At 37.9% G+C, this 14,383-nt stretch overlaps 1 protein-coding gene across 1 annotated transcript; it reads right to left on the reverse strand.

Annotated features, from left to right (window-relative positions):
- Positions 1-104: 104 nt before the first annotated feature.
- LOC149043995 (B-cell receptor CD22-like) lies at positions 105-14,114 on the reverse strand. Its single transcript, XM_089210813.1, has 9 exons — positions 14,051-14,114; positions 11,944-12,213; positions 11,288-11,536; positions 10,121-10,390; positions 9,158-9,397; positions 8,329-8,589; positions 5,762-6,010; positions 555-812; positions 105-184 (listed from the first exon to the last, which is right to left on the reverse strand). Exons 1-9 carry the CDS (start codon positions 14,112-14,114, stop codon positions 105-107), a joined length of 1,941 nt encoding a protein of 646 aa, XP_089066939.1.
- Between the last annotated feature and the right edge of the window lie 269 nt (positions 14,115-14,383).

The raw sequence follows: 14,383 nt of genomic DNA on the forward strand, positions 1-14,383 counted from the left end.
TTTAATCGACTTTTAGAGTATGAAAAATTTAACATAGTTTGTCAAGATATTTAGAGTATATCACAACAACGTCTTTAAGATAACAATGCTTAAACCTTTAGTCTTTACTGCCTGTACCAGATAAGAGTAGAGACGTTAACTGGTAGGAAGCTGGTTATGATGCAGGAAAAAGTCATGCTGTTCACTAACAATGAAAAGAATTATCTTAAGTCATAGAATAAGACTCACTTTAGGAAAAAGGGTTTAGATTTTTTCACTTTCATTTAGTCTTCTGTTTCATCATTAGAAAGTTTTTCGTTCCTTGTCCCTATGCAAGAGATCTAAATATTCCTTTGGTATTAAACATGACTCCAAGAAATAAAAAGACTTTTCTTCCATTTTTCCTTCGGAAGGGGAGAGTTCTCGCATGTCATCCAAAAAAAAATCAATTAATAAGGGTCACAAGAAACTACTGAAGGCACTTGCGTCATGTCCTCTTTTTTCTTTCGAATGATAATAACTGTGTTGCGGACAAAAGCAGGCCGCACGATTCGAAAACTAACTGTTCGACTTACCAACCAGTAACAACAAACTGACGGTTGCATTTCCCAGTTCATTGTTTGCAAAACAGGTATACCATCCTTCATCACTTAAAGCAGCATTCTGAATCTCCAAAGTTGAGCTGGTGTTAATTTTATTGCCGCAGGTACCATTTATTTTGTACCACGTGATGACAGCTGGGGGATTTCCAATATCCACAGGGCAATCAATTGACCTGTCTTCTCCTAACTCCAACTTTATGGTGGAGCTTGACTGGGTGGTTGATGGTTTATCTAGATAGGAAAAGGCAAGGAAAGAATTGCAATCTCAGTAAAGGCAGATATTATCATGCGAAATACACGAGCAAACACTGAAGCTAACTATGAAGAATATAATTTAATTCATCCTGATCACAACTCTAACTCTCGTACAGTGAAACTCTGTAAGTAAAATCTACGAAAACTTGCAATCACGAGAAAAGTGACTTTCTGCACCGTTATTGTCTAAATCTAGTAGGAAAGGAGATGCCGTCAGTTCCATTTCATGAGAATGCAATAAGTCGCTTCAACGAGGAGATTAAGATCTTGGTTACCCCAAATCAATACTTCAATGAAATATGTAGAGGAAGGTTCATAGAAATGAGAATTCAGCACACCTCAGGTGCCGGATTTAGGAAATAGCTTGCAGGGTCGAATATGAGCCACTGGCCTCAACAGCTCAACTTCGCAGTATGGTGCGCAACTACAGGCTGTGGAATATCTCCTGAAACTCTCGATAAGGTTCCAGAACAGATCAGTTCGTTTCTGATGTTTCACATCTACATTACCATCTCTCTGGGATGGGTGATATTCAGAGTGAATCAGCTCTTCCAGTGATCAAGTGTTCAATCAAATAAATAATAATTATGACACGCCATCACTCACACGCGCATGTGCAGAATTTGGAATGTCATCAGCTTCAGACTTCCACTTCAAAGAAGGTGAAAATCAGGGTGTCGGATCTCCTTTCATTTACGTGTCATATATTGGTCCACAAGCAAATTATTCAATAACTTATCCGGAAGGAAGAAAGTTCAGCGATGAGGGTGGAAAAGCTATCAAAGGCATCTGATTTATTTCATAAGAAATGATAATGTGAAAGTTGAGGGGCAATTTTACTTCTCCATGGCAGGCAATTCAGAAGGTTTGACGTAAGCTGGGATGGCGAGACTCAATCAGTCAATTGACGCATTAGTTAATTGCATTGTCGGTGTGCAAGTTAATGTCACATCATCTATCTTAGGTTCATCAGGAAGCGCTAAGGAAGCCCAACGTGAGTTTCTCGTATTGGTTTAGGGTGCAATCAAAAAGCCAGACATCTGAAAGAGCGTTCAGAGGTTTCAACTCGCCATTGGTGATGCTTAAGTCAAGTTTCATCTTGCACTCTCACCAGGCACTTGGCTCATGTCCGCAAATCTTCCTCTGAACACTCAGGGTACGATTGGGTATGACAACAGCCTGAAAAAGGCATGTTCTGACATGAAGCTCGGAGTCAACAAATCAGTTAATCTGGAGATTGAATCATTCGGAGTTAAGCAGATGGATGGGGGTTCATCAAAGATCAACAGACCGAGCTCTAACCCTTTAAAATTAATGCGGCTTCAACTGAGGTTCAGGTGAAGACAAAGCCATAAAATAAAGATGAAGTGCTTCGTAGCCTAAGCTCTTCGAGCCAGGGTCCGTTTTTCGGCCTAAGCTCGAGTGGAAGCGAGACAAATCATGACGTGACAAAAGAAGGACTGATATCAGCTGCACTGGTATCAGCGTTCTTGATTCATCGCTTGTTCTTCTGAAAACGTTCAATTATAAATATGGCGATTCACATCAACAAAAGCCATGCATTTTGACGAATTAAGCTGATCACTGATCCAGCAGTCTTGAAAATGAAGCAGACTATTGAACCGAAGAGACCGAGTAGAGTTGCAGCGATTTTACTTCCAAGAGTCTTCGAACCATTTCCAACTCCTTTCGTAACAGACTTCAGGCCTTTTAGCAATGCACCCACAATCACTGCAATCGTTGTTCCGACTGCCAGGACAACAGCTGAGACTGTGAAACTGTATTTCTTGAATATGTTTCTCAATCTCTCTCTCAGTGAAGTGCCTTCTTCAAGTTCTCTCATTCTCAAGTGCATCAATCCGCTCTTGCTCTTTCTCTTGCTCTTTCTCTTTCTCTTATAGTTTTGTTTTCATTCTCATCACCGGCAATCCCCCGATCCTCCTGAATAAACTTCTGCCCCTCTTCAATTTCGCTATTCGGGTTTTTATTTGTTTTGCGAGTGATGGATTCAACCTTTGCTATTTTTGCACCCCTTTCTTCAGAAAACAAGGGATATATCCTTGTGTCCTGATTAAACATCTTTGACCATAGCCTTTCTGTTTTATTATAAGAAACCTTGAGTTACGAAGCTTTTGCCTCCTTACCGGATAAATTCCACTAAGTGATTTCAATGCATTCTCATTTGAAGTTAAGAATCGCGAGTAAGTAGAATCACATTCAATGAAAAAATTTTTTCTGCCGCTTTTGTCCCCTTCTCTTCTTCCCATTGTCTTCATTGGAATTTCTTCACCTTATGGCCCTAGAGTTGAGTTATAATGTGGTTGAAAAGGTGTTGTTGTATTTCCTTCATCTTCATCATCATCAACATCGCCCTCAATGTGTTCCAAATAAAGATCAGTATCTCCAAAATCACCCATTTCAAAATAAAATATCTATTATTGTAAAACAGAAGTCAGTGAAAATATTAACCAATTTTTAAAAAACAGACGCCAAACGCCGTCAAGGCTGACTGCGCATTTTACAGAGTAACATTCATACCTAATAGGGCATCTCCAAAACAATTGTATCGTGAAATATGTCGCAAGATCCCTTGTTAACAGGTTGACTGTGAAATTCGCAGAAGAAGTCGCGCAGGAAATTGATAGTTATGACCTTCTCAAGCTATTTGAAGACTTTTTCTCATTCTTTTAAATATCAGATGCAATGCTGTAGATTAGAAGAAATCAGGTGTTGACAAGGAGAATAAGCTCAATGATGTAGATGAGAACAAAATTGGATTGCATTGGATTATGAGATTCTTATGGATCATGGAATCTTCTACCCAAGAGCTCTTTCTAATGAGCTTCTTTTCGAGCCTAGGCTTGCACCTGCCAGCAATGTCATAATAGGATATGACGAGACACGAATTAACATCCAGCTTAGTATGAAGTCATTCACAGTCAAGAACTTGCTGATAAGGTCTTGTACAAAAATGGATAGAGATTTATAAACGCACACGTCAGTCATCTTAAGACAATCTCAGTAGATAAGGGATCACACACGATCATCAATGAGAGCATCAATTTTCCAAAGAGGTCAATGAAGGAGCTTCTTCTTTTTTACGAGCCGTACGTCGCTGGTGCTTGAGACAGTGAGAAGGCCTCTATTCATGACATCACTGAAGTGAATGCGGTTGTGAGCGCAATTCCAAATAAGGCTTACAGCCAAGGAATGAAGACAAGAGATATGTGGGATGAGGTCTTCAGAATATTTAGGATGGATAATACTGCAATGAATGCAACGGACTTAAATGAAAGATTCCCTTTTTTTGATAGATCTTAGGAGTATGAGAGACAATTATCATGGAAGTGGATTGGGATTGATAAATACGAAAGAAGCAGTTCAGCTCGCAATCAACAGGAAATCTTCAGGCTCAGGGAATGTAAATGTCATATCTTCATCCTCTCAGATGCTCAGCTAAATATCATCAATCGTGAGTTTGAAAGGGTGTCTTATTAATGAGATATATATCATTTACAAAAACACGATTTTGACAGAAGAACAAATCAAGGCACTCCATGACTTCTTTGCGAGAAGATACAACATTGAGACTGATCCTGCCGAATGATTGAATTTATCTAAACTTGTTCTGATACTGAATATTGCCGAGTTAATATACCACAATGGTATGAGATTTCCGCGCTTCTCTCAATAAGTAGTTATAAAAAAAGAGTTCCGGGACAATGCAAAACCAAGGGTAAAAAAAGAGATCTGGGCCTCACCCCCAACACTTTATTATCTTTGGTTTTGCATTGTCCCCGAACTGTCCTTTTATATCTACGTCTAACTTATTCAGCTACAGCTATTTGCCTCGGAAATAATCTTTCGCATGATTTTGCTGTGGAAAGCAAACCGAAACTCCACTTATGAGTCCACTCCACTCCAATAGTTTCTAACCAAGCATGTTTTCCCGTCTCCGTTCCTCGCACAAGTAATAATTGATTAAACGAAGAGAAAACTATCGCATTTCAAAGCCTACAACGTGGGCTCCTTATTTGATTGATGTCTATCTGGAATTTGCCCCATGCAGGTTGTTTGCAAGGAATCCACACCCGATGGGGTAACATCCAAGATAATTCAAGGCGAATTCGATTGGAAGAAAATCTTTAAACAGATGTAAATTGCGTTGATTGACTAAAGTAACAACTGCAATGCTAAATACTCACCATGGGTGAACGTATTTCCTCAAAAAGAACTTATGCGCTCAATAAAACCGCTTACATGACCAAATAGGTATAATGCCGTCCTGACAGAGTAAGGAGTGGCTACATGTACAATAGTCAAAATATTTCCAATTTACAGGCTGCTAGTATATTATTTAAGTCAGTGTTAGGGGATTTTAGAAAGTGTCCATATCGATGACAATTCTTACATGTATAGTTATGATACATGGAAGTATTCAGGGAATAAACGGGCAGGTGGGTCGCATTAAACACTAAGGGAACAAGTATTTTTTTCAAAACTGTGAAGCTGATGTAAGCGAGCACCTACAAGAACAAAAAGTAAAAAATTATTTCAGCAGAGGAGAGAAAAACAAAAACAAAAAAAGGAAGATAGAAATAAATGCTGAATAAGAGGGAAATTTTTTCCACCAAATGAGGGTCCTCGAACCTCCATAAGATCCGTCCAATTCCTTGCACTGACATAGTTTAAAAATACCCAAAAAATGCAAACTAATTAACTGTAATGCACCCTTGTGTTGTGACAGCTTGGACATGGCAAGAGTGAAAAGTAGTGTTACATGAAATCCACCATTACTTTAACTAAAATATATAAATTCCATCACAGCCCTTAGTACATATTGTGACAAAAAAAATCGATGACAACTGTAGCATTAGTGCTGGTATTTACAACTATTTGTAAAGATATCATGTATTCTTCCTTACACTGTACATCAATGACCATGGTTGCAGAAGTTCTTCCACAAGTATTATTTGCAACACATCCGTATTCTGTTTGATATCTTGTGATGTTAGTGATGGTCAACAGCTTTCCTGTTTCAACGAAGTGACCAGTCTTTACATTCTGCCAAAACAGATGTAGGGGAGGAGTCCCTGCAGTTAAATTACACTCCCCCGTCACATTTTTACCTTCCTTGACTGTTACATTTGGTGTCTGTTTTACTGCAGGTGGGTCTGGTGGGAATAAATCAGAAATGCTATTAGACTTGTCATAAGTAACTCAATCAATGAGCAAAAGGATAAAGTTTTATTTTTTAAACACTGAGTAACCCGAAAGTTATGTTGTAGAGTAAACGCTAGAGCTCTGAATAATGATACTAAACTGTCATGCCTTCTCTATTCTAGTGACCTCTTCACTACAATAAAGTTAAGCGTTACCCAAAACAACTGTTTCCTCAATATCCATACAGCTCTCACCACAGAATCGTGTCCAAGGTTCCCGCGACATAAAGTGACTAATAGTAATGCTACTCCCCCTTGATGGGATGCTTGTTCACTGCAGTTAACCTTTAGCAATCTGAGTGTTTCCCTAGAAATTTTTTGTTACCTATTTAGGGATATCCCTCAGGGATATGATAAAGGATTTTTAATGAGTACAACACAACAACAATGACCAAGTCTCAACTTAGGAACTTTCGATCCCTTAAGACTTAAGCGCACTAACTAGTGCCTCCCTGACAAATGTTACATGTTAATGATGCAAACAGTATAGTAGGATGTAGTAGTGTAGTTTGATCGCCCGGGTGAGTGTAGTCCTGAGAAGGACTTTTGTTGGTAGTGGTGACTGGTGTTTCGACAACCTGAGCGGAAGTAATCATCAGAGTCAAGTGAAAAGGTTGTTGTCAGTCGAATGTACTTAGTCCCGTTTGTGTACACTGATTGGTCAGTTTTGCCGTGATGTTATTGGCTGTAAGACTCAAGTGGCGTAAGTCAGTCGTGATTGGTCGGTTTAGATCCGTTAGTGAAGTTAGGTCGTTCTGTTCGGTTCGTTTGTAATGTTAATGTCGTGGATGAGTCGTTTGTATGGTGCCGGTAGTGGTTGACACCTGTTGAGGGGAGTCTGTTCCAAGTTAGTAAATCAGCTTTCCAGGGTCAGTCATTGAAAGTAGTTGGTGCTGTAGGTTAGGCATTGCGCAGAGTCCCAGTCAATAGTGTGGTTCGTTAGTCGGTGATGTTCAGCAATTTGATTGTTGGCATCGCCATTCCTCGTCGCTCGTTTGTGTTCAATCAATCTGGTTGCTAGGTTCCTGCCAGTCTCACCGATGTAGGAGGCGTGGCAGTCGGAGCAATTCATCTTATATACTGCTCCTTGTCTGTTCCTCGGTTCGTCTCTGTCTTTGATGTTAGTCACCACTACCGCTACCATACACTACCGGCACCATACAAACGACTCATCCACGACATTAACATTACAAACGAGCAGAAGAGAACGACCTAACTTCACTAACGGATCCAAACCGACCAATCACGACTGTGAAATATTCCTGGCCTGTTTCATGATCACAATCGTTTTTAAAACAATTTCAAGACTTCATATTGTCTTCTCACTTTGCGCGCGAGTTGGTTGGTGTGATGTCTGTACATTTTTTTACCAACTTAATAAAAGTACATGTAGATGTAGATGGAAATGAGGTGTCACCATTGATGTTTAACACGCACAATATTCGAGAAACAATTGGCAGCTTTGCACGTGGTCCGTATTATCATCTTTTAAAGCGGTATGTGTTTATTTTGTTGGCAAAAATGCGGACCGAGACCAAAACTGTTACTTCCGTAAATCACTCATACTAGATAACAAAATCACATAAACGTGCTAGCAATGGTATCTTAATTCGTCCTTGGCCAAACACAAACGACTCCACAAGATCACTTTCCCTAGGCATCGAAAACATACACAAAATCGTCCATAGTTAATTCTAATCAGACATTGAACCGAGCAAACCAATCCAGAAAAATATAATCGTCACACTCAACAAATCATGAATCTTGCAAAACAGCTTGCCGTCAAAGAGCTGCTCAAATCAAAATATAACGTGCAATTTCTCATCACCTCAAGCAATATTTGGTTCAAAATTTTTCCATTCACTCTCGTCGTGAAGGAACAATAACCACGATCGTGCCCTCGAACAACTATCTGCCATTTTCCCATCATGAGTAACACGTTTACTATAAGTAATCTGATGTCTTTCATGTGTCCAGTAGTATCGTATTTCACCTAAAGCGCGATAACACACACGTTAAAAACACAGAAAAGCCAACATTTCTCATTTTAAATGATGATTCCATTTTACGAACCGCTCTCTCCGAATCCCGTGTTAATTCGCTGAACACCTTGATTGGTTCGAGATACATACCCTAGACAATCTGATTAGTGCGACATAGAGTACAGCATAAACGCTAAACATAAAGTACAGCGTAAACGTATAGAGTACGGTATGGAGAATATGCATACTGATGTTAGGGTGTTAACGGTTAAGGACCAGCAGTCTTACCACCAACATTCAAAAGAGTATCCTTGCTTGTACCGTTCCCTTTTGACGAATGTGCCTCACATTTGAAGACAAACTTGCCACTAGAGTTCATAATCTTTGTCCATGTTCCAAATTCGTTGGTACTGTCCCTTGTACCATTTGTAAATAACACATAAGTATGCACTGATGGATTAGCATCAGCAGTACATGTGAATTGAACAGTACTTCCTCGGCAGACTGTGCCGCTCGGTACTATATCTAAATTGACTAGATCGGGGCCATCTGGAAGAAATAATGCAAAGAGTTTATCAGACCATGATTTATATAATGATACATTTTCATACCTTTAATTGATACAATTTTACCATACATTGTACAGTGCTAAAGTTACTTCAGCTAAACTTTATGCTCGTCAACTAGCAAGCATGGGACGAGTGCCTTTCCTACTTTATAAATCTTCTCCTCTTCACTTTTAGGCAAAAAGTATTACATCAACTTTAAACCACATCCTGTTTTAAAAATGATAAATTTTGTTTTCATAAAATAAATAATTAAGGAAAAAGATAAAATGGTTAAACGCGACTACAGCTGCGAGGAGGTGCATTAAATTACACATACTAAACTGAGTGTGACAGCAAATCTTATTTAATAGTCTAATAAAAAGTTAAAACTTATAACCGCATAAAAAGAAATGAATATTTGAATGTTGAAAAGACTAAAATGTGAGTATTAAATGATTGGAACAGCCAAATTCGAAGTAACTAGTGAAAAAGAACGACCGCGTATAGTGAACATCACTATGCCTGGTGAATAAAAACAACAAAAAGAGATCTACTGTATATATTCTTACACTGTACATCAATGAACATCATCGCAGACCCCCATCCACAAGTGTTATTTGCAATGCATATATATTCGCCACGATGACTTCTTGTGATGTTAGTAATAGTCAGAGGGTTTCCTTCAAAGGTGTAACCAGTTTCCCAAAAAACAGTTGGAGAAGGATTTCCTGCTGTCACATTACACTCCCTTGTCAAATTGCTACCTTCATCGAGTGTTACATTCTGCAAAAGTTCCACTGCAGGTAGCTCTGCAGGATGTAAATTGACAGAAGTAAATTTTTCCCTCAAGAAAGCAACAGTAGTGCATAAAGGTAAACCATCTCCCCTTAAGCCATTAAAAATGCTAATAAAACTTCACAACTTAAAAAAGAAGCCTTTAAGATATGGAAAACTGTGACACGTTCATGGAGAACGTCACGATAATATATGCTCTGATTTTTGTGCAAATTGTTAAAAGAGCGCCATAAAATGAAGCGTTAAAATATGAACTTAGATTGCTCCGGTTTTGCTTCAGAATCACTCTACATTTGACTACAAAAACTGCCATAATCTCAACTAATCAAAAATAAAACCAATCACCACATCGGCACCACTGCTTATCCAGGTCAGTTGTACCTTAAATTCTATTTTTTCCTTACTCACTGATTTACTTAAGCATTTTATTTCTGTTTTCTGGAAGTAAAAACCAACTGCTGATATATGATATCGTATAGCATTTTAAATATCACTGATTCCGTTTCAAACTTATCATTATCACAACCAATTTATGCAAAACGCAGAAAGAACAGGCAACAATTGCCTCGGTTCTTCTTTCTCTTTTTTTTTTATCAAACGCAGTGAGCCAACTTAGAATAAAATGATAGACGATTAATTCTATTTCTTTTCTTTTAACATGAAGGTAACACTAGAAAAATATGGTATTCAATGCAGCAAAATGGTGATATTTTATTTTAAAAGCATTTCAGTCTTACCATTTACAGTCACAGTGATATTATTTGAGCTCGTGACATTGTTAAATTTTTGATATGCCCGACATTGGTACACAAACGTTTCTCCGCGTGATATCTGTTCTATCCATGTTCCTTTCTTGTTGAAACCGACCACAGTTTTATTCTTAAGCAGCAGATAGTCATAAGCAGGTGGATTGGCAACCGATGAGTTGCAAGTGAAATTCACCCAAATGTCATCACAGCCACTATCTTTTGTTGTGTTCCCTTCCAATGTGACAAACTTAAGCCCAACTGGAAAAACGAATATGATAAACCACCTTAACACAAGCAAAATTTCCAGTAACCAAAAGTTTCAGTCATATTAATCTATCAGGAGGAGAAAATTGCTTATCCATGCATAATGTGCAATTCACACTGAACGGCCTAATGGTTATTTATTGTTATAATTGTGTCTGAGATCTAGTGGCCAAGAGTTGACCGTCAGTCGGTGGAAGGAAGACGATCTTTTATTCAACCCACTTCTTCGCTTTCTTTCATTTTAAACTGACAATTTTACCCTGTGCGTTTCCATTCCGAGAAACAAAATATGATCACATGTGGCATCACTGCATATGAAAAAAGGGCTAGGTACCTCTACTCCTTAACAAGCATGCCAACCCTTTCCTAGGTTCTTACATTCATATGTAATTCAAACATTTGAGTGGAATACTGCTTCAAAGAAATGACTGAAAGGTAAACTTGATCTCTTTCCGTCTGCTTTTACACAGATTCAAAACTTGAAACTTCCCTAATCGTGAAGAAATTATTCTCCTGAAAAGTTTATATTTAATTTGGTAAAAAGTAGCCAAATTTAGGAAAAAAAATACCCGGTATGTACATGCACAATTGCAAAATAAGATATCACTTTCAAAGTACTTTATAATAATGCATTTATTGACATAAACAAGCCTGTAGCAGAAAATTGCAGGTAACAAATCTTCCTTAACAGTCTGCCAGAACACTTACAATCCCCGTCCCGTGAAAAAATCTTAAATGTTGCCATGTCACAACAAAATAACTGGAAAAAACAAGCAATAAAATTATTTCTGGGTGATTAACGGACGAAATGGATACATCGAAGAGTAAACAAAAACTAGGCAGAGGAAACACAAACAGTTAAAAAAAAAGAATTAACGTAAATATCCTTACATTGTACATCAATGAATGTCGACGTAAAATCACTTCCACAAGAGTTGTTTGCAAAGCAGTTGTATTCTCCTCTCTGATTTCTTCCGATGTCTATGATGTTTAACTGGTTTCCGTACCTGACCTCACCAGTATTAACATTCTCCCAAAACACAGTTGGATTAGGAGTCCCAGAAGTCACTCTACACTCCTTTGTCACAGTACTACCTTCCTGGACTGTTACATTTTGTATCTGTTCCACAGCAGGTGGGACTTAAAGATGTGAAAAGGAAGAAGGAGTTTAAGTGGCAATGAAAAGCAAATTAGATCAAAGAGTAAATTAAACTAAAACTTCAAAAAGTACGTAACTTCCATCACAAAGCAATGGATAAATAATTTTGAAAAACCTGTTCACTGGGGTTACATGGAAATTCCTGTTCTTTTAAATACGAGCAATTTCGTATTATCAATAAATTTATTTCCAAAAAACGCTCACTTATAAAATTATGATCCTGTCAAATTGCTACACATAGATCAAAGTTTAGTGAAATTTGACTTGTATCAATCCGAACACATTTTCGGCAAACAACCGGTATAACATAAAACAGTTTTTATATTGAGGCAAGAAAAGGGCTCAGGATATTACACTAGCACGCAAATGTAACATAACTAAATTTTACCTATCACAGATAAAGAAATATTGTTTATGCTCGTGACATTGTCAACTCGCTGATTTGCCTGGCATTTGTAAACAAATGTTTCTCCTCGGGATAATTTCTCTATCCATGTTCCTTTTTGACCTGAACCAACATCTGTTTCATTCCTAAAGAGCATATAGTTATGGACTGGTGGATTGGCTTCAGATGATCTGCATGTGAAATTCACCCACATATCGGTGCAGCCATTGTTCTCTGTTGTGTTCATTTCCAAAGTGACATTATCTGGCTTATCTAAAAAAAACGAATTTGATAGATCATGTCAGCACAAATGATGATTTCATGTTACTGAGGTAAGGTAAGTTGATAAAACAAGTAAAAGTGCCATAAATGAGCATGTAATACATATTGAATAATTACTAGCATATTCTAGTTGGTTAGAGAATTAAAGTTTAGAACAGTGATTATCATTTTGCTAAAAACAAATGGTTAGTATGAAATCAGAATTTATTGGTTAAATTAGAAAGGTCAACAAATCCAACTAAGGTGTAACGGTTAGTTTGTTATCAACTATCAGCTCCTGAGGGTAAGTAAGTATTAACCCTTTGACAGAAAAAAAGCACCCATGGTCAACTACAATGCATGTTATCCTGAGCGTTCTAGAAAAGCCCTCCCAACGAATAACTTATTAGCTTTGATTGTGTGAAGAATTGATTTTTATTTTTCATAATTTTCTTTCAACAAGTATGTGTGTTACTTAGGTGCATCTACTTTATGTTAACAAGAAAGAATCATAGAGCTAATTTCTGATGAATTCCTTTCTATCAGAACTATTACCAAGTGTTACAATAAATCTATACTTAGTTAAAATTAAAAGCGCCTCTGGTGGCAACAATAAATCATTTTACTTAGTTTGGCTACCTACGGTGTGCCCTTGAATGTAGCAAACGAGTCTTCAAACAGCAACGTTGAACAGACCTGCATGAAGTGTATGACAAGGCCATCTTTTCTCCGAAGATCACACTGGAAAGCTGAACTCATGGTAGACAATGACTGACACAAGAAGATTTGCAGATACCAAAACTAAATGTGGCTCACCGCGTTTCCCTTTTACACAGTAAGTTAAGTTTGTGGTGGTTGGAAAAGAAATAGATGTCATATGCCGTCACCATCAAAATCTGAACTGTAAAAGTAGAGCTTTCTTCAGGTATCAAAAAAGGATGAAAATCCCTGATGTGAGGGATAGAGTCGCTATTCAAAACTTGCAATATTCAACTTCTTGCTTTCTTCCCTTCAAGTCAAATTCATGGAATAAATGAGAGCTGCATGTAGCGGAAAGGATCGAAATATGATAATTATCTTTTTAAATTAATTTCTCTAACCCGGAAATAATAGCACTGATACTGCATTAAATTGAAGCTCAGAAGGCTGATACTGCTACTTAAGCCATATGAGGATCTTTCCTCGTGACTAGACCGACAGCATCATTTGCATCAGCCACAATGGGTGTATCAGGTCTCCTCATTTCCTTTCCAGCAAGAAAGAAGCTGTGTGTTCATTCTTCTCCCAATAAGCCACAATTATATTTTTTATGATTTCTTCAACTGCAGCAGGTATTGTAAACGCCATCTAAGCCTGGTGATTCAGTCTCTTCTTTCAATCCCTCTTCTGGTTTTTTTTCCTCGTAATAACTTTGTAAGAAGGCGAAACCTTGTATCGCGGATTTCTTTGTCAATGTATATTTTGGACTGGTTAGGCTGTTCATGTTACACAAAACTTGTTACGATGTAGCCGGCTAGTTTTTCACAATTATATTTTTTATGATTTCTTCAACTGCAGCAGGTGTTGTAAACGCCATCTAAGCCTGGTGATTCAGTCTCTTCTTTCAATCCCTCTTCTGGTTTTTTTTCCTCGTAATAACTTTGTAAGAAGGCGAAACCTTGTATCGCGGATTTCTTTGTCAATGTACATTTTGGACTGGTTAGGCTGTTCATGTTACACAAAACTTGTTACGATGTAGCCGGCTAGTTTTCCTGTTACATGTTCATCGTTTGTATACATTTATCAAATCAGCCAAAATCAGTCTCAAAAATCTAAACCTAACTGGTCATAGAAAGTGCAGTTAATGTACTTTCTGGATTCACTCCGTATTGAAGAACTTGTAGGTAGTCCAGTGCTATAACACTAGCCTCCATATTTTGCCTTCAGCTGTTCCCTAGCAGCATTATTAAAACTACGCTTTCAAAAGCCTTGCAATACAGTATACTTTCATTGAAAAGATCATATAAATCCGAGCTTAACCAGGGTGCGACAAAAGTGGTGTTAGATAAACCAGGGTTGGTGAAAGTCCCATCGTGCAATCATGATTACATAGTGAATCGTGGTTTTCTCTCTCACAGAACACTGTTCGAAAAATAATAATGTACAGTGGTGTAAGTCATTTAAAGGGTTGCTTTCATTGATT

This window comes from Pocillopora damicornis, chromosome 6 (genome assembly GCF_964200805.1).
Source record: "Pocillopora damicornis chromosome 6, jaPocDami1.2, whole genome shotgun sequence".
Taxonomy (NCBI): Eukaryota; Metazoa; Cnidaria; class Anthozoa; order Scleractinia; family Pocilloporidae; genus Pocillopora; species Pocillopora damicornis.